Source organism: Malania oleifera, chromosome 10 (genome assembly GCF_029873635.1).
Source record: "Malania oleifera isolate guangnan ecotype guangnan chromosome 10, ASM2987363v1, whole genome shotgun sequence".
Taxonomy (NCBI): domain Eukaryota; kingdom Viridiplantae; phylum Streptophyta; class Magnoliopsida; order Santalales; family Ximeniaceae; genus Malania; species Malania oleifera.
In genome coordinates this window covers 2482164-2501964 of record NC_080426.1, presented here as the reverse complement: position 1 = coordinate 2501964, position 19801 = coordinate 2482164, and the positions used below count along the sequence as shown (strand labels likewise).

Genomic DNA, 19801 nt, shown 5'->3' with positions numbered 1-19801 from the left:
TATTGAATTTATTTCTAGATTGACTAAAAGTTTATCCGATATTTATTGTGTTCTACTTTTTCATTTTATTAAGAAAAATATTTTGTATAGACTAAAAAGTTTTGCTCTCTTATTTAACTAAGTTATTGAGGATTCATTTTTTGGTGAATGAGAAAAAAAATTAAGAGTTGTGTTGTATTATTTTTTATCATTTGTCACTTGAGTATGAATGATCTATTAATTTCATTAAGATTGCTATCTGATTCCACAAACCAAATGAGAGATAAGAGTTGGAAGCCTCTCCATGATTAACGTTTCATATCATGCATAAATATAGTTTAATCGATCAACGTGACATTTAATAGACTTATAAATTATTTCTAAACATTCGTATGCATACAAATATAATAAGAATTGAATTATACTTTTCTTCTTACTCTCTTGTATCCACCACCTTCTCACCATTTATATCATTTGAAATTTTATGTGTACAAAATTAATATGTTAAACGACTAAAATCACCTCATATTTTAAGTAACTTATAATAATTTATATCTTAAGGACATGATGTATCGACCTAATAGCCCTAAATGTTAATCAACTTTAAAAGATCTTGGTAAGAGGGACAAGGCAAAGGTGGGAGGAGATGAGAAAGACACAGGCGTAATTAAAAGTCATCACTTAAAAAATTGTAAGGACAAGGTTGGTATTTATGTTTTCGATGACAAAGGACGACTATAAAACAGGGATTTTGCTTTTTAGGGCTGTAGAAACCAGAATTAGGGTTTAGAGGGGCAGGGGCTCGGTGGCCGGCGGCAGCATCTGAGGCAGCAGCGTAGCTACTCCATACCAAAATGGTTCGTACACTCTTCTTGGAAACCATTGAATCTTTTTTCTTTAATATCGAACTGGTTGAAACAGATTATCCTTTATTTTTATTTTTTAATTTTCTTTTTATATATTGATTTCGTATAGTTCACGATGCAGGCATATATGAACAGTACTGTAGTCGCCTTGTTTGATCGATTGATTTATTTATTTTCTGGCATTAAGCTATTTTTCTGAATTGAATACATATACAGCAGCACTATGGAGTTAGCATTCTGCATCCCTTGGAGTTAACCTCGTCTACAGGGATGGGGGTAGCACTAGTATGTTTGGGCAGTTGTATTTGATCCATTTGCTGATTTTGTCATACGTTTGATCCATGTGCTTGCTTTTGGTTTTTGGTGGCGATGCTAGTGTGAAACAAAGCATTGAATTGCAATCGTAATCCTTGACATGAGATATTTTAATAACCCGCGTTTATAAGTTGTGGGGAGAAACGGATTGTTGTGAGTGAGCTTAGAAATTTGGACCTTGATATTTAAAGATCACCACTATTTGTTTGGAGAGAAGAGAAAATAATCTTGAAGAAGAGAAGTGGGAAGAGGATAAAAAATTAGGGCATATTTTATTTTTGTTTGTCAAAAATTGCGATCCAGATACCATCCTACTTAATCCATGCTGCCTGATATAAAATGAGATTGGAAGGCAGCTTTTGATGTAATTGTTTTTTAGTTTGCTTGTTTTATGCTTCATTTTGGGAGGGTGTCTTATCCTCCGCCCATTGTAATTATTTATTCTCAATAATAAATTGGTTTTGTTATCCAAAAAAAGCAATTAAAGAAAATTTTGAGACATTTAGGTCTTCGTTATCTATTTGTGATTAGCATGTAGTTGCATGTTTTTTTAAGTTACTTTTTGAATCACTGAACTTGACACTTATGGGTGATAACAGGCTAGAGGGTTGAAGAAGCATTTGAAGAGGCTTAATGCCCCTAAACATTGGATGCTGGACAAGCTTGGAGGTGCCTTTGTAAGTCAAAATTTTCACACTTGATTCCTCTGCTCTAATGCGTTGCATTATTCTTCTCTCACATATTATACATTGAGTTGCTCATTTAATAGTTTTGTTGTTTAGGCTCCCAAGCCTTCATCTGGACCTCACAAATCCAGGGAATGCCTGCCGCTGATTCATATTTTGCGAAACCGATTGAAGTATGCTCTCACATACCGTGAGGTCGTAGCAATTTTGATGCAACGACATGTCCTGGTTGATGGAAAGGTTAGGACAGATCAAACATACCCTGCAGGGTTCATGGGTAAGTACATCTCAATCATATTCTTTTTTCTTTTTATTTTATTTTTCTATGTACTCAGAATTTTTACAGGGTACTGAATAATGGTGATGCTTCCGTTGATTTTTATGTTAACCTAGACAATGAAAGTTACCAAGTGCTCCTGTGGAGGGAATATTTGACCAAACATTTCCAGTGCAATTTTTGTGATCAGTAGTCTCATGAGTTAGATAATTGCTATCCCTGTTAGTGTAGTGGTGGTTCTGCCAAACAGTGAAACATAAGGCACCTTATTGAATCAGTCCTCAACATTTTAAATTGCCTCTGATTTATATGTGGGTTTTTAATATAAAGTTTCATTGCATATGTGGTGGAGGCTGTGGGGAGTTTTCCTCTCATTTTACTTCTTGTTAATGGTTTCCAACTTCAAATTTTAATTTTTTAATATTTTGGCGGGGAATGTAATTTTTTGCTTTATATGCTGTCCACTACTAGATGTTGTTTCTATTCCAAAAACCAATGAGAACTTCCGTCTCCTTTATGACACCAAGGGCCGTTTCCGTCTCCACTCAATAAGGGATGAAGAAGCTAAGGTTAGTATTCGCTGCAAATTTCTTATGATAATTCTTTTGCCTTGGATTAAATGATGCAAATTTCTGGAATGAGTAAATGTACTCCTTTAGTACTACTAAAGATGATCTATTTACGATGATGCCATGCAAAATTGGTACCCGGATGGTAAAGGGATCTAGTGTTAGTTGCAAGATCCTTTTATTGGGCCTATTTGGTCAAATTAGCCATTTTCTGGTGTGAATTATGTGGCTACTGTAGCTCTTCTGTTCTACTGACCACCTGGATCTTTCACTCCTTAGCAGAGTTGGCAAATTTCTTGTGCTGGTATTTAGCATGATTATGTTTGAGTGGAACCTGATGATCAGTTGTAACCATGCCCCAGATGGCATAATTATTAGTTTCCTTTGGTTGTCATGAATACTTGAGTGTTTTATTCTGTTTCCTTGGTGTGTCCCTGGCTCTCTACAGTATAAGCTATGCAAAGTTCGCACTGTGCAATTTGGGCAGAAGGGGATTCCATACATCAACACCTATGATGGGCGGACCATCCGCTACCCAGACCCACTCATCAAGGCAAATGACACCATCAAGCTTGACCTGGAGAGTAACAAGATAGTTGATTTCATCAAATTTGATGTAGGGAATGTAGTTATGGTGACTGGTGGAAGGAACAGGGGGCGTGTGGGAGTCATTAAGAACAGGGAGAAGCACAAGGGAAGTTTTGAGACGATCCATGTCCAGGATGCCACTGGGCATGAGTTTGCAACCCGTCTTGGTAATGTGTTCACTATTGGCAAGGGGACAAAGCCATGGGTATCCCTTCCTAAGGGCAAGGGTGTCAAGCTGTCCATCATCGAAGAGGCCAGGAAGAGGCTGGCTGCCCAATCAGCATCCACTGCCTAAACTGTTAAGAGTAGGAAGAGTACTTTTGGGTGGCTGTGGCTCTACTCATTTTGTTGTTCAACTTGACTTTGGTTTTTTGAATGGTGCTTTTAGCTACTTGAGTAGCGCGACAAGTCTATTTTGAACCCTTTTATATTACTTACTAGCTTATTGAAAGCTTTATATATATATATATATATATATATATATATATATATATTTCATTTTGATTATTTTATTGTTTTAAAGGCAATTTAAAATTTACACGTGTATTAATAATATAATTTGAAATTTTCATTTGACAGTTGCCTAACAACTATTTTAGGCTGCTTTTTTCAATCTTCAAATTGCCTTTTAACTGTTTGTTTTTTCGCGCAAAATAAAAGGATATAATAGTGAAAGATAATTATCTTTAAAAAAATTTGAAGGAAATGTTTTGGGGTGGAGCATGGACTAGTCTCTGCTCATTGTTAGTATATTATATAATTTACTTGAGAGGTAAATTGTTGAAGTTTTGAGAAATATTTTGTATTTTTTTGTTTATCGTAAAATTATTTTAAAAAGTTTATATTATTTTTTAGTTTTCAATATTTGTATTAAAATGTTAAAAATCAGTTGTTCAAAGTATTTTTATTTTTTTCTTTGATGCTTTGATCTCAAAATCATTAAATAAAACAATTTATTTAAATTTTTCATAAAATTATAAGTGTTTATGAGTATGGATTTTGGGAATTGGTTTGAATATGTGTGAACTTTGAAAAAAAAAAAGACAATTTATATTTATTTTGCTTAAATTTGTACAAATATAAATTTAAAATAAAATTGTCATGCTCTCATTATTATGTTAAAAATTAAGAAATTTAGAACACAATAATAAGACTGTTTTAGAATTTTTTTTTAATATAAACTTAAAGAATTTGATAGTAAGTGATTTGTAATTATTTAAAAAATTAGAAATTATATTGTTTCGACAGTCACAATGTCAAATTTTTCACACAAATGTTGACAAATTTTATATGAATTTAGAGAATTGAAAATTTTAAAATTATTATTGCATAAGTAAAGACCCAAAAGAAATCTAATTTTATACACCAACAAAAAAAAAGTTCAAATTTTTGTGTTGTCTTATTTTTATTTTAGGGGTTGAACCTTTATTTTGTCTATATAACGCTTTTGGGAATCAACTTTTGCCCCCTCTATGAATTTTTTAAACTTATAATGATATTAAATATAAATTATAATAATTAAAAGATTAAGGGTAACTTATCAAAACCTTTTTTGAGAGTTTTACTCGGGACTTAGCTTTTAAGTTTTTAAAAATGCCCTTCTCCTAAAACTATGAGACAGTATGCACTATTTTTTTTTTTTTTTACACAAATCATCAATCAATAAGAAAAAAATTAAATTTGTAGTGTAATGGGTAAACTTTTTAAATGACGAGATTATGCTCTTATTCCAGAGCAAGGGCACATACATTGTAATTTATATTTTCCAATGCCACCTGTATGTCATTAAACTTCATATAATATTAATTTTTTTACAATGACAATTTTATTTTATATTCAGAACTGTAGCGAATAATCAGTTGACGTAAGCATTAGTTGATGAGTTAAGACAAATTTTATTAGTAGTGATTACGACACAATTAAATTCTGGCTTGCTTGCTTGCTTGAGAATATTATAGCTATTTCTTTATAGTAATGCTCTTAATATGTACTAATAATGACCCTCATAAGTTCATTTATTTATTCCCTTTGGACTAGGATTGCAAAAGAATCGTTAAAATTTAATTTAAGCCAATTAAATAAATTCAAACTGAGTCACTGTCCATTTAATTGAGGTTTGACTTTAGCTAGTGTCAAAAGAGTTCAAATGCAAATGTTGACTTGTAAATAAATGGTTAAGAAGGCATTTAAGGAGCGCAGGCCCCAATGATCTGAGAATTTTGAGGCAAAAAGGAAAGCAAACCAAATCGTATTTGTGGCGGCGTCGCATAATTCAACAGGGGTTGCCTCCACAGATCTTTTTCCTTGTGTCTTTACTAATCTTGAGGACCTTTCAATTAGTGGGGCGCCCATCAGCAGCGCACCGCCACTAAATCAATGAATGGCCGGCAATCATGATCCCCGCGGGGAATTTATCCCAGCCACGTTCGTTTAATTGGCCCACAAATCCCAACCACCACACCACACCACACCACACCACACCACAGATCTGGTGCTATTGAGTGTGTTGATTTTACTTTCATCACTTGACCACCACTTGTTGCTTGTTTACAACATAGAAATGAAAAGGTATCTCCCATGCAAACCTTTTAATTCTAAATTTCAGTTCACTCCCCCTGCTACCACATTTAATCAAAACACCTATCCATCCTTGAAGTTCCAAATAGTTACCCCTCGTCCACCATACCCATCATCCACCACAAGTTCTCTTGACACAAAAATTTATAGAAGATAAGAAACAATACAACCGGGAAAAAATCAAAGACAAAGAAACAAGACTGCGAATGTAAATAGTCGTTCATCATGCTGCGGCAACTGCTGCTGCTGCTGCAGCTCCTGCTTCTCCGAGAAGCATCTGATCGAAGTGCCACACACCTGAAAAATCCACCAACACACATTTTCTCAATAAAATTTGTAATAAAATATAGACAAGGGTACGCTGGGTTAGGAAAAATGTTAAATCGTATTTGCTTGAGTCGCAGGTTTGCATAATGATTTTATTGAAGTATAAATTAATTGTTAATTATAATTATGTAACTCCTCTGTAGAACTAAACATACAAAACGTAGACCACATCATTTTATTTTTTTCAAAGTCTTCTATGTATATGTTTCGAAGAAAACTATCTGCTGTTATTGTGATTCTTCAAAAGTTGGAAAAATGAAAATTATTCTCATCCAATGAGCGAAGAAAACTTGCCTTTTAATTTGGATAAGATACAATATAAAATTATATTAAAAATTTATCAACATTCATCCAAACCTAATTTTAAGATTCGAGAATCATGCCCCAAACTTGTATCAAACTAAACAGGCTGAAAGTGGGAATTCTAGGTTCTTACCATGTCCTTTGCCTACTCTTCGCAGCTGAGCAACATACTCTGATATTTTCTTAATTGCTTCCACCTAGAACAAGAGAAAGAGCATCAGCATTTTCCCCCTAGTGTATGAATGGATCCTGGGAGACCCGGGAAAACCAGAAGCCTATGCTTACCTGCTCAGTTAGAAACTCGCTTTCTACAAAATCAGCCAACTGGGCATCATTGTTTCGACAGGCTACCTGTTGTTCACAAATCATAATGTCAACCAGAATTTGAATTTGTGTGAACTTAGACAAAATATAATACAAAATTATATTAAATTGTCTAAATCCACTTCAATTAAAATTGAAGGTCCAAAATCTATGTCCCAAAAATGAGTTTTAAGAAACAGGATAAGTCATTCCAAAGGAATACCAAATCCACTTCCTGGCAAAGTAAAAATAATAATCCAAACTGAGGAAACTAAATTATGCAGAGACGTTACGCTGTGCAAATTTAGAAGTTTTTCATTTGTCAACTTCTCCAGAGATAACGCAAGCTCCATCGCTGTATTAAGATTAGTGACTCGTTAGCGTGACATGTAGCAGAAGGCACATAAGCGTTCATTTAAGACAGGATTATAAGGGCAAACGCTAACAAACAGAATATGCATAGTTGAACAACACCGCACAAAACAATAGACGTTGCATGCTCACATTTGCAGACTCCTATCTAAAATATGCATATTATCAGTTCATGCTGTTGACAATGTACGTGCTGCCTTAAGCATCTATAATACATAATTAAAAAGAAAACAGTGAATGATGTAGTTGCAAAACCAATTCTGAAAAAATGAAAAAGAAAATTAGCATATAACTGAATTATACTCGATACCATTGGTAGTTACAGATCTAACCATACATAATTGGACTTGTAAAGGAAACCAGATGCATATATATTTGCACATCATCAATTATACTTTGTGCGTCTGCAATTACTGGTCAGTTTCATGCTCTGTTTTTCGAATGGTTCATAATCATTTACATGTTTTGTTAACTACGCTCATTTCCTCGAAGAGACAACTTGTATACGATTTAAGGATTTTAGCTTTAACTCTACATAAAAAAAATTAAACTACCTCTGCATATGTAAAAAGACACTTCTCTTACTAACCCACAACCACTTATAAAAAATGTTAGCTAATCTCATATAAAAATAAATAAAGATATATCACGTGTGCACGATAACAAACACAAATTATATGTGAAGAGAAATCGAAGTTGTGGCAATACAGATGTGCCATTTCGCATCAGCTAAATGAATAGAGAGAATAGCCCATCAAACTCACCATACAGAGCATCCCCCTTCTCCGGATGGTCGAACTCAGAAAGAGGCATCAGTATGGATTGCAGCTTCACTTTTCCACCTCGTTTGTTCTGGAAAACAGAAAAGGATCTTAAGCATCTAAAGAGGTGGGCGAAAAACAAATATGATATTTTGTACACTTGGAATCGCTTGAGACTGAAATGGAATAGATTAGGAATTGGGAGGAAAATGGAATGAAAAATTGTTTGCGGAAACAAAGTGAACAAATCTATTCCACCCCATTTTACCATGTACCAAACATTAGTAAGAAACTATGAAGTTCCCAAACGCAGTGACAATTGACAATAATCACAGATGCAAATCTTCAAATACCTGGTATTCCATGAATTTCTCGGCATGTTCCCTTTCCTCCAGACTCGATTCTTTGAAAAACCTAGCCATAGCATATAATAAATCAGCTCAAAGACAAACAGCAACAGAGAGAAAGTCGCAGTGAGTTCAGAAAAAAGAGAGGGGGGGGGGGGGAAGCCAATAATTACTTTGCAAGACCCTTGAGGGCGACGTTGTCCCTGTCGAAATAGGCATACATGGCATGGTACACATACGAAACGTTGTACTCCACACTACAACCACAAACAGGAAACATAACAAGAAATAAATCAGAAAAATTATGAAATTTCAGCCTCTGATCATTCTATTTATTCCCCAAAACCAACAGTTCAATCAAGAAATACACGAAAACAACCAAGATTTCACGAATATATATATAAAGAAGAAAAAGAAAATAAAACCCACTTGATCTGCTCGTTGATTGCGGCTTCGCACTCGTCGGTGTACTTCTGGCGAGCAAGCGAGGCTTGGGGAACGGACGGGACGAGAAGGAGCTCCTTCTTCACCTCTTCGAAGGGCTCAAAGACGACGCCGGTGAGTGGCCGGGTGTTGGCGCCCTTCGACGAGCAGACCACGAACCCATTCGCGCCCTTCGCATGCGGAACCCGAAGAACAGACGAAAAAGAAGAAGAAGAAGACGAAGAGTTTAAAGAAAGAGACGAAGATGAAACAGAGGAGGTAAAGGGGCTCGGGCTGTTTTCTCCACCATTAGAGCTCGAGATAGAGAAAGCAGGAGCAGCTCTCAGAAGCATGGCGCTAGATAGAGAATTTCAGAAGGGAGAGAAATTGATTGATTGAAGATGAAAAGAGGGAAGCAAGAAAATGGGGGAGGAAATGGTGCGTAGTGAAGGTAGGAGTGGCGAGGAGAAGAAAGAATGTGGCGAGGAGAAGAAGATATAGATGTCTAGGGTGGGGTGGGCGGTCGGATGGAACCACGTGGACGGATGAGATGGGATGGCGGGGAGGGGGAGCGTGGCCGGCTCGTGGTGTATCTGGAAATGGAGAGAGAGGGGAGTCCCTAGAAAAAGAAAGGAAGCCACGTGGGGCCGGGGAGCACGGGACAGCTCACGCCCTGCTGCGGTGGTGGGAAATGGGTGAATGGACCACTGGACCGCCAGTTCAGTCCAAAAATTAGGGTTCCTTTCTGTTCTTTCATAATGAGAAGACAAAAACTGCCAGAATGTCTTTTTGGCCCCTCGTCTTAGGGGGTTTTTGATTTACAAGATTAATTGGGGACATTTGCTACATCCTACATATGGTTTCTTCAATTTTGCATTTATAGCAGAATCTTCTTTTTCTTTCCCCATTATGTTTGAGTTATTGACATGAATAGATATCTTTTTTTTTTTCTTTTTATCCCTATTAGGTTTATTATTATTATTATTATTATTATTATTATTATCACTACGGCAAAATACACTCTTCTTTCCCGAGGCTCGCAAAAAGAACAGAGGTCTTTGTTAAGTTTCAAAAATAACACAAATATCTTCCCTATATTTCAAAAATATCAAAAACTTCTTATGAGATCTGTCAAAAAAATACAAAAACCTTCCACCCAAAAAACTTGTCTTTTTGCAAATATTTTATTTTTTCGACAAACCTCTGGAGAGGTCCTTGGAATTCTTGAAATCCTAGAGGACTCTGAAATTTTTTGAAACTTAAGGGAAGGTCATTGCCTTTTTACCAAACCGAAGGAGAGGTTAGTATCTTTTACCATTATTATTATTATTATTATTATTATGGCTTATGAATTGTTTTTAAATAATTGCACTTGTGTAAAGAACTTTCAAGATATAATTTAAAAGGATTTTTATATGCAACTTGATTGACTATTTTCAACTCTTGAATGGTAATTAATTGTTGTGAGCATTATTAGGTGTTGCTAATATTAGAAATTAGCATGTTTATATTTTTCTAAAAAATATTCCTTTAGGTAGTATTCGGAGTATGGATTCGAATTTATGTTAAGTCAAAAAGAAATCCAAAATAATTTTATATTACTTTTTATTAAAATATATATAAGTTAAAATTCAAGGTCTATTGTAAGAACCCGAACCGTGATATAGGGAATTAATTAATTAAGAGAAGGGTAAATTGGTAATTAAGCAAGTTTCGTCGATGAAGCTAGAGTTTGTCGATGAAGTCTTTGTAGTTCTCGATGACAAAGTACAGAGTCTCGTCGACGAGGAGTGGCCGAGTCAAAGGGTTATAAATAAATATTTTCATTACTTCTCAGTTAAGAAAACTCAAATTCTCTCTCTATCTCTCTAGAAACTCAAACTACTCTCTATCTCTCTAGATTTCTTCGTCGTATGTAGCGGGAATCGTAGATCCAACGTTACCACGAGGATTAGGGAAAGATTCTCTACAAGTTTTACGGATTGGATTTTCGTTTCGTGCATTCTCGGGTTTTGACCCAAAATAGAGATAAGGGGTTTTCAGTTTTGATTCGGTAGTCTTGTAGGTAATAGAGTTGTGAGTGAGTTTTGTACTGTGGGTTATAGGTTTTGGAACTTGGTTCATGGTTTAGGGGCCTTGGAGTTCGGGATTTGTCATTTGGGAAAAGGTAAGGGGATTCAGTTTATGTCGGTTATTTTTGAAATCGGACTTGGTAGAACTGTGGTTCGCGGTCCTGTGTGCATTTTGATTACTCATTTGGGGGAATCTGACGAGTAAAATTATAGGTTTTTCATGTTACAGTTTTGGGAAAAAGGGAGTATTGGGTTACATCCCCAGTTTTGTTGGAAAACCGTATGTATATGGTGATTTATACTGTATAATAGGGATGACCGTGCCTTGACTTTATTTAAACTATATATGTTTGGAAAATCATGATTTTTGGATTACCAAATGGGTGTGGTTTGTCTGGTTATATGAGCATGCATGGTTGTGTTTTGGTGAAATGCAATCGGAACTGAGTTCTGAGTTGTTCCAGGTACTGAGAGTGTCCGGCTCTATATCGGAGGGCATATGAAATCGCTGGCCATGTTTGGCAAGAGTGTCTGGCTTTATATCCTAGGGCATGAGCCTTACCGGTTGATCACCAAAGGGTGTGGATCCACTAGTTAGAACCAGTATGATACCATGGGAGCCTGGGGTTCGCCATGTGCCGAGGATACTGTGTAATGCAGGCCGGCTACGGGTCGAAGGGTGTGACGACACCAAGTTGATCATGTGTGTGTGTGCGTGTATGCACTGTTTTGAAAGTAGTACTGGAACTGCATTTAACTGTGTATGTTTTGCTGTCATGATAACACTCAAATGCCACACATTGGTATAGCCTGTATCTGCCTTATTGAGAGGTGTCTCACCCTTATTGTACGTACATATTTTTCAAGTCGTTCGGGTAACCAGAGCTAGCTACCTGGTGTAGGAGCGTAGTGTTGGTGTACTGCGGGAATTACCTGGGTAAGTCCTAAGCTTATGCTGGGTGGTCTTTTGGGGGTTTTGACTGCCACCCGGATTTGTGTTGTATTTTGTGGAGTTAGACTTCTTTGTATAGACTCTGGTATGATACTATACATATATCGAAAGACTTATCTTCCGCTGTGTTTCCATGATATATGTGAATATGTATAAGGTGCCTGGAAACCCCACGGGGACGGACCCTCATTCATTGTACTCTGTCATTAGTGATTTGTATGATACAGAGACAGGATTAAGTTACTTAATCACCCTCGGGTCCCATTACTGGGTTCGAGGTGTGACAGCTTGGTATGAGAGCTAACCAGGTTGCTAGGTCTTGCAGACTTGGTTAGGCATAGCTGTGTGTACATACCAGAGTATAGGATGTTGGAAATGGGTAGAGTAGGTCAAGGGTTGTTTTATTGCTAGACCAGGACTCGTTGGTGGTGTTCCGTGTTTTTCCTGGAATGACTATTTCAACAAAGTCACGGCAAACCATTGATGACTTTCGTGTTGGTGTGATAAGACAGACTTGGACCCGTGAGGTGGTAGTTAGCATGATTAGTTGTAGATAATTGTGTTAACTGTACGTGTTGTAGGAGTATTAATAGGTTTCTATCATTGTTTTCATAATGGAGCCCAAGGATAATAACTTGGAGAGTGGCTCCGAGGAGACTGCGAGCGATGAGTCTCTATCAGTGCCTCGAGGTTTGATGAGGCAGCTCATGCGGGAGATCGGGCGAAGTGTTAGGAGATGTGAACGTTCTCCTACGGTCGCGGGGTGCACCATTGAGATGTTCACTCGTATGCATCCTTTGACGTTTTCTGGAGGACCCAACCCGATGATAGCAAAAGAATGGGTTGAGAAGACTAAGAGGATTCTGTAGATTTACACTGCACAGACAAGCAGAAAGTTCTTTATGCTACCTTCCAGTTATCTAGGGAGGCAGGGCGATGGTGGACTGCTGTGAGTCTGCTGGAGAAGCAGAGGGCTGGTCCTGTGGAGATGTCTTGGAGCCGTTTCAAGGAAGTGTTCTTTGACAGATATTTATCGACTTCTGTATGTGACGTGAAGGTGGATGAGTTTTCTGTGCTGACTCAGGGGAGTATGACGATGCAGGGGTATGCTGCTCGATATATAGAGTTATCCCAATTTGCACCGTGTTTGATCTCGAACGAGTACGAGAAGACTCGGAGGTTTGAGAAGGGTCTGAGGAAGGACATCCACAGATTAATGGGTATGCTTCAGATCCGTGAGTTTTCGGTTTTGGTGTATAAGATCACTATGATTAAGATTGGTATCTGAGAGGATGAGGTGGATCAGGAGCTGAAGAAGAGGCCAGTACCTTCTAGTTTTCAGTCTGGATCTTATCAGGGATCGTGGAAAAAAAGGAACAGGGGCTCAGGTTACCAACAGAATACTGAGCATCAGGATTCTCAAATGAGCCAGGTGGGTGATAGTTGTACCAGGTGCCGCAAATGGCATAGCGGTGAGTGCCAACCGTTTAGGGGTAACTGCTATAACTGTGGCCAGTCAGGTCACGTGGCTCAGGATTGTCACGCACCGATGAGGGGTACACATTCTTCAAGTCAGAATCGGGGAAGTAATCAGATATCCCGGGGAACCCACCAGATGAACACAGCTCCAGCAAGGGTGTACTCGCTTACTCCAGCGGATGCTAAGCATGCGGGGAATGTGGTGATAGGTATTATGATGTTGCTTTTAAATAGAGCTGTGGTTTTATTTGATTCGGGTGCGACCCACTCCTTTATATTTATTAATTTTGTGAAACTGCGTGGGGTGGAGACTCAAGTCATGGAAGAGGAATTGTCTGTAGCCACACCATCTGTGTAGTATCCGGAAAAAAAAATAATAATAAAATTTAATTTAAAAAAAAATATATATGTATATATAATAATAATAAAATAATAAAATAAAATTAATTAATTAAATTAAATAGTAAAATGAATAGTATGATAAGGAAAATATATATATATATATATATTGAAGCATGTATATATATATATATATATATGTGTGTGTGTGTGTGTGTGTGTGTGTGTGTGTGTGTGTGTGTATATATATATAAGTAAGTTATTATGATATGTATTTAACATAAAGGTTAAAGGTGTATATATATATAAAGTGGGAAGCTTCTTCAAGAAGCTAAATTGGATATTTGTGGAAGTGCTCTCTCTCTCTCCTACGACTCTCTCTCTTCGATTCCGGGCTAGTTTTACGCCGGATCGACAAACCAAAACCACCACGACGCTCCTGGCGAAGTTCTCTACAAGTCTGCCAGAACGGATCGTCAGGAAAACGAAGTTGGATTTCATCCCAAATCCAAGGTAAGGCTTTATATTCAATATTTGGATTTTTGACAGTTGAAGAAAGTAATATACGCGTAAAAATACTGAACTTTAATACTGGAAATTTTCAGTTCCAGAAAATTGATTGGGAACGTTGGGAATCATCCCTAAGTTGAGGTAAGATTTTTTAAGTCGAATTTGACTTAGTGGTAGTTATAGAAAATATTGTACGTACGAAAATACTAAACTTTAATTCTGCGAATTTTCATTTTCAGGGTATTGAGTTGAGAACCTTGTGGGTACGGGAAAGATTTTCTTAGGGGCTTTTTAGGAATCAGGTAAGGGGATAAACTAAGCTAGTTTTGTTTTGAGAAAATGTATGTATATATATATATAGCATCTGGTTTCAGGAAAAATAAATATATTTATATATATGATTTATATTTGGAAAATACTGTTTAAATGATGATATGTTGAATACGTAGAAAATTTGTTTAGTGTGACATGAGTATAAAAATGTTGTGAAATACTGTTTTTTTTTTTAATGGGGACGATATGGATTTCTATGATGGAAAACCGGCGTACGGGCCAAGATATTTTTATATGTATATGTGATTTGCCGGTGTATGGGCCGTGCTATGTGGATGAGATTTGCTGGCGTACGGGCCGTGCTATGTGATTTGCCAGTGTACGGGCTGTGCTATGTGATTTGCCAGCGTACGGGCTGTGCTATGTGATTTGCAGACGTACGGGCCGTGCTATGTTAAAATGTGTAATACCGGCGTACGGGCCGATGATTTTTATGATACACGTATATATGTGAAATGATATGATTGATGTGAAAATAAATGATATGAGATATTTATGTATTACGGTTTTAGTATATGTATATGATATCAGAACCTGGTTGGCTTGGTCTAGGCTAGCACTTGCACGGTACCGTTGCTATGTGTCCATGGTCTTCGTGATCATGATATCTGTGTTAACGCCGTTGTACGGAGTGGTGTGAGATTGGATGGTCGATGTGGTTATTTTCAAGAAGTGTGCTGTTATCGCCCCTGGTGTACGGACCAGTCTGGGTAGACCCATCGTACTTACAGACTACTGTTTGACTTGGCAATGGTCGGCCAACCATTGTCAGGTCCCGCCTTCGGGCCACACAACCCAGTCATGTGGGGGTAATACATGACAACAGCCAGCTAACCTACCAGGATTGTTTTATGTTATTATTAGTGTATGAGATGAGACATGTATGTTTTCCCAGATTTGATAAACAGTATTGAATATGTTATGTATGGTATATGTAGAACACATAATACTCATGTTGCCACACACTGGTATTAGTTTATTTCCCTTACTGAGAGGTGTCTCACTCCTAAATCTTATACATTTTTCAGGAGCCCCTGATAGGAGAGCAGGAAAAGCCCCGCTGATCTAGATCAGTTGTTTGCCCTCTTTGGAAGGGTTGGTTTTTGGTAGGGACAGTTAAGTTTTGTGGGGATTGTCCCTAGATTTCATTTTTGAGATGTATATACTATGAGATAGTAATTGTAGTGACTCTGGTATGTGTTATGCACTTTATAATGAGATGTATATGATTTTATACTTTCTGCTGCGTAGGCTTCTACTGTATGTTTTGTTATATCCCTGGTGCCCACGGGCCCAGGTGGATTGTGACCTGCTAAGCTGGGATGTATGATGTGATGATAATTTATTTATATATATAAAAAAAAATATGTGAAAAAGGAGCAGGTCGTTACAATCTGGGGGTATATCATTCTGTAGGAGGATGTTGGAGGACTGCCTAGTGGTAATCCATAGGAAGCTGCTACCAGCAAATCTTGTAGTACGACATGTCAGGGTTTGATGTTATATTGGTAATGGATTGGTTATTCTCTAGATATGCTGTTGTCGACTATCGTAGGAAGGTGGCAGTGTTCAGACCTCCAAGGGAGTAGAAGTACGAGTTTGTGGGATCGTGTGTGCATTTGACGCCATAGATTCTATCAGCATTGCAGGCGAGGAGATTACTCTTGGACGGATATTAGGGGTACTTGGCTTGTGTGAGGAAACCATAGCGGGATGAGTTGAGGCTTGAAGATATTCGGGTAGTCAGCAAGTTCCCGGATGTGTTTCTAGATGATTTACCCGGTTTACCTCCGGATCATGAGGTGGAGTTCGCGATAGAGTTGTTGCTCGGTAAGGCACCGATCTCTAAAGCTCCATACCGAATGACTCCAATAGAACTTCAGGAGTTGAAGGAAAAGTTACAAGAATTACTAGATAGGGGTTTTATTCGACCTAGTGTTTCGCCCTGGGGAGCTCCAATACTGTTTGTGAAGAAGAAGGACGGGTCGATGCGTATGTGCATTGATTATCGTGGGATTAACAAGATAACTGTGAAGAATCGCTACCCGTTGCCTCGTATTGATGATCTCTTTGACCAGCTGGAGGGTACACAGATCTTTTTGAAGATTGACCTATGATCAGGATATCATTAGGTGAGGGTCAAATCTGAGGATGTAGCGAAGACTGCTTTCCGTACTAGATACGACCACTACAAGTTTCTAGTCGTGTTGTTTGGGTTGACGAATGCTCCGACAGTATTCATGGATCTTATGAACAAGGTTTTCCATGAGTACCTAGACCGGTTTGTGGTGGTGTTTATTAATGATATTCTGGTATACTCAATGAGTACGAAAGAGCATGAGAATCATTTGAGGTTAGTATTATAGATTCTGCGAGAGAAGAAGTTGTATGTTAAACTAAAGAAGTGTGAATTCTGGTTGAATTAGGTGGCATTCTTAGGCCATGTAGTAACTGGTGATGGTATATCAATTGATCCTAGCAAGATCAAAGTTGTGGTCGACTGGGTGAGGTCGAAGAGTGTGTAGGAGGTTGGGAGTTTTCTGGGACTGGCAGGTTATTATCGTCGGTTCGTGGAAGGGTTCTCTAAGTTGTCTAGACCTCTGAATCGATTGACCAGGAAGGAGGTGAAGTTTGAGTGGACCAGTGATTGCGAGCAATGCTTTTAGGAATTGAAGCACCGGCTGGTTATTGCTCTTGTTTTGACCATTCCTTCCAGGGATAGCGGATTTGTGATTTATGGTGATGCGTCTCTTGAAGGTTTGGGTTGCGTGCTTATGTAGTAGGATAAGGTAATAGCTTATACTTCACGGCAACTGAAGGATTATGAGAAGAATTACCCTATGCATGATCTGGAGTTGGCTGCTATTGTATATGCACTAAAGATCTGGTGACACTATTTGTATGGTGTGCAATGCGAGATTTTCACTAATTACAAAAGCCTTAGGTACTTTTTCATGTAGAAGGAGTTGAATATGAGGCAGAGATGGTGGCTTGAGTTGATTAAGGACTACGATTGCACCATCAGTTATCACCTGAGAAAAGCTAATGTGGTAGCCGATGAGTTGATTCAGAAGTCGAATCATATGGCGATATCTACACTTGTAGCTCAGCATCACATCAGACAAGATCTGGAGAGCTCAGGTATAGAATTAGTGCGTGGTGATCATCAGGATTTCCTTACTAGTTTGGTGGTCCAGGCGACTTTGTTTGAGCGTATAAAATTCGCGCAGGCTAGTGATGCGGAGTTGACAGAGGTTGTGGAAAAGGTACAGGAGGGATTGGCTTCAGAGTTCAACATCTTTGAGGGAGGTGTGTTGAGGTTTGGAACTAGGCTATGTGTTCCGAACGACAATGAGATTAGAAGGACGATTCTGGAGAAAGCACATCGCACTTTGTATACGGTACATCCAGGTAGTACAAAAATGTATCGGGACTTGCGCGAGACCTTCTAGTGGAGTGGTATGAAGAGACAGATTGCTCAGTTCGTGGAGCAGTGTCTGACGTGTTAGTAGATGAAAGCTGAACATCAGAAGCCGGGAGGACCGTTACAGCCCTTAGCTATTTCGGTGTGGAAATGGGAGCATATTTATGTAACGACCTCAAAATTCTATCAAATTTTTTTTTTTATATATATATATACAGTAAACATTCCTACGTAACGGAAACATATATCATGAAACCATTTATACATAAACTGTACAATACCAGATTCTAGAATATACAGACCATACAAAAATGCCATTCCAGTATCATCTATCCCAAAAACATACACAATTTTGCCAAAAACTCACCCTATAACCAAGGTGACCAAACACTTTCTCTATCCACGAGCCTGATCTGCTCGCCTATCTGACTCACCTGAAAAATGTTAGAATAAAGGGGTGAGTCGACGCTCAGTAAGTGGAAATATGCTATCACTAGTGTGTGGCAACTAAGTTAGGTATGCTTTTAAATTAATAACTGTTTTGTAATGCAATAAACAATCTGTAAATCATATCTTTCAAACATATCTTTCCTTCTCAATTTAAAGTACACTGTATCATCTGTATTTTTCTACTATTCATACTGATAATATCATACTATACTGTAAAACTGTAAATATATAAATATCTGTACTTTATCCCTGGGACTTTATACGTCATGATTTGACCCCTCATGACAGGGTTGTGCGGCCCGTAGGTGGGACTCTATCTGGTCAACCCTCCAGATAGGTCATCATACTCTACACTACCTCAGTCCGGCCAAACTGTATCCTCTTTTAAGCTCGGGACTGGCTACTACCTCGTCAAACCGGCCCCCTCAACGCAGTGTATTGGGGAGCTGCATACTCTCTGAGCACGGCTGACGGTACCCACATACTATCTGAACTATGTGGTTGCACTCTATCTATGTCTAGCAACGGTACCGTACTTTGTAAGTTGTATCTGTTTGTGTAATGTTCCTTAGGGATCTGATACTATATACATATATACATATACATACTCTTTTACTATTTTCATTGTGTTCCCAAATTACCATAACTTTGTCTTTCTGTACTGTAAACTTGTATCTGTAGCATCTTGATGCTACCTCTGTATATCTATCTGTGCATTCTGTATATATATATATATATATACTCTATCTGTGTTCTGTATGTTATGGTAATAGGAAAAATATGGCATGTTATAACATTGTATATATGTATATACCGTTCTGTAATAAACTGTAATATAAAATACTGATATGAGCATCTATATACATGTATTTGAATATATGTATATAACCATTTCATGAACTATTCATATAAAATTGTATATGCATGTACATTTCTCTGCGAACATAAATCTATCTCTGTATCATCTCATATGCTGGAAAACCATATCAAATGTATATACTATCTATATCTTTGTATTAGTATAGTATGATGTTTCATAACAACTGTATAAGTTCATTCTTCACATGAAAAGTCTACTTAGGTCACACAAACATTTATGCTCATTTTCTTTAAAAACAGTACAATAAACTGACATAAAAATATGTTTATGAAATCTCTATGAACTCTATTAAAACTCATAGCATAACATATCTCCCTTACCTCAACTTTGAAAAGTTCCTATAAAAATCTGGCTCCATACCCGCAGGATTCCTAGATCAACCTCCTGAAAACGCAATATCCCAGAACAAAATATTATTATTTTTTCGCCTACGTCATTTCTTATAACTATCAGAAAGCCAAAAACTCAATAAAAGACCTTACCCAGAATTTGGGATGAAATCCAACTTCATTTTCTCAATGATTTGCTCCGGCAAACTTGTAGGGAATTTCACCAGGAGCGTCATGGTAGCCTCGGATCTTCGATCTGGCGACTGGTAGGGCCAAAAACAAAGAGAGAAGGGAGAGAGAGTCGTATAGAGAGAGAGGAGAGAGAGAAAGCTCGGTGAAA

The 19801-nt window shown here is 37.7% G+C and overlaps 2 protein-coding genes across 2 annotated transcripts; one reads left to right on the top strand and one right to left on the bottom strand.

Annotated features, from left to right (window-relative positions):
• Positions 1–722: 722 nt before the first annotated feature.
• Positions 723–3787, top strand: LOC131167108 (small ribosomal subunit protein eS4). The gene is made up of 5 exons (XM_058125921.1): positions 723–836; positions 1760–1837; positions 1943–2123; positions 2595–2692; positions 3141–3787. The coding sequence occupies exons 1-5, from the start codon at positions 834–836 to the stop codon at positions 3573–3575; spliced, it is 795 nt and encodes a 264-aa protein (XP_057981904.1). The 5' UTR covers positions 723–833; the 3' UTR covers positions 3576–3787.
• A 2054-nt stretch (positions 3788–5841) lies between these two features.
• On the bottom strand, positions 5842–9259 carry LOC131165485 (ferritin-3, chloroplastic). The gene is made up of 8 exons (XM_058123345.1): positions 8700–9259; positions 8444–8527; positions 8277–8337; positions 7927–8014; positions 7084–7145; positions 6773–6838; positions 6621–6684; positions 5842–6154 (listed from the first exon to the last, which is right to left on the bottom strand). Exons 1-8 carry the CDS (start codon positions 9044–9046, stop codon positions 6081–6083), a joined length of 846 nt encoding a protein of 281 aa, XP_057979328.1. The 5' UTR covers positions 9047–9259; the 3' UTR covers positions 5842–6080.
• Positions 9260–19801: the final 10542 nt, after the last annotated feature.

What these genes read in the sequence shown, in the direction of transcription:
- LOC131167108 (XM_058125921.1), top strand. An exon ending in ATACCCTGCAGGGTTCATGG is followed by an intron (nt 2,124 to 2,594) that starts GTAAGTACATCT and finishes GTCCACTACTAG; the next exon opens with ATGTTGTTTCTATTCCAAAA. An exon ending in TAAGGGATGAAGAAGCTAAG is followed by an intron (nt 2,693 to 3,140) that starts GTTAGTATTCGC and finishes GGCTCTCTACAG; the next exon opens with TATAAGCTATGCAAAGTTCG.
- LOC131165485 (XM_058123345.1), bottom strand. Translation starts at nt 9,046, where the DNA reads ATGCTTCTGAGAGCTGCTCCTGCTTTCTCTATCTCGAGCTCTAATGGT. An exon ending in GAAGGGGGATGCTCTGTATG is followed by an intron (nt 7,146 to 7,926) that starts GTGAGTTTGATG and finishes ATCTTAATACAG; the next exon opens with CGATGGAGCTTGCGTTATCT. An exon ending in GCGAGTTTCTAACTGAGCAG is followed by an intron (nt 6,685 to 6,772) that starts GTAAGCATAGGC and finishes CTCTTGTTCTAG; the next exon opens with GTGGAAGCAATTAAGAAAAT.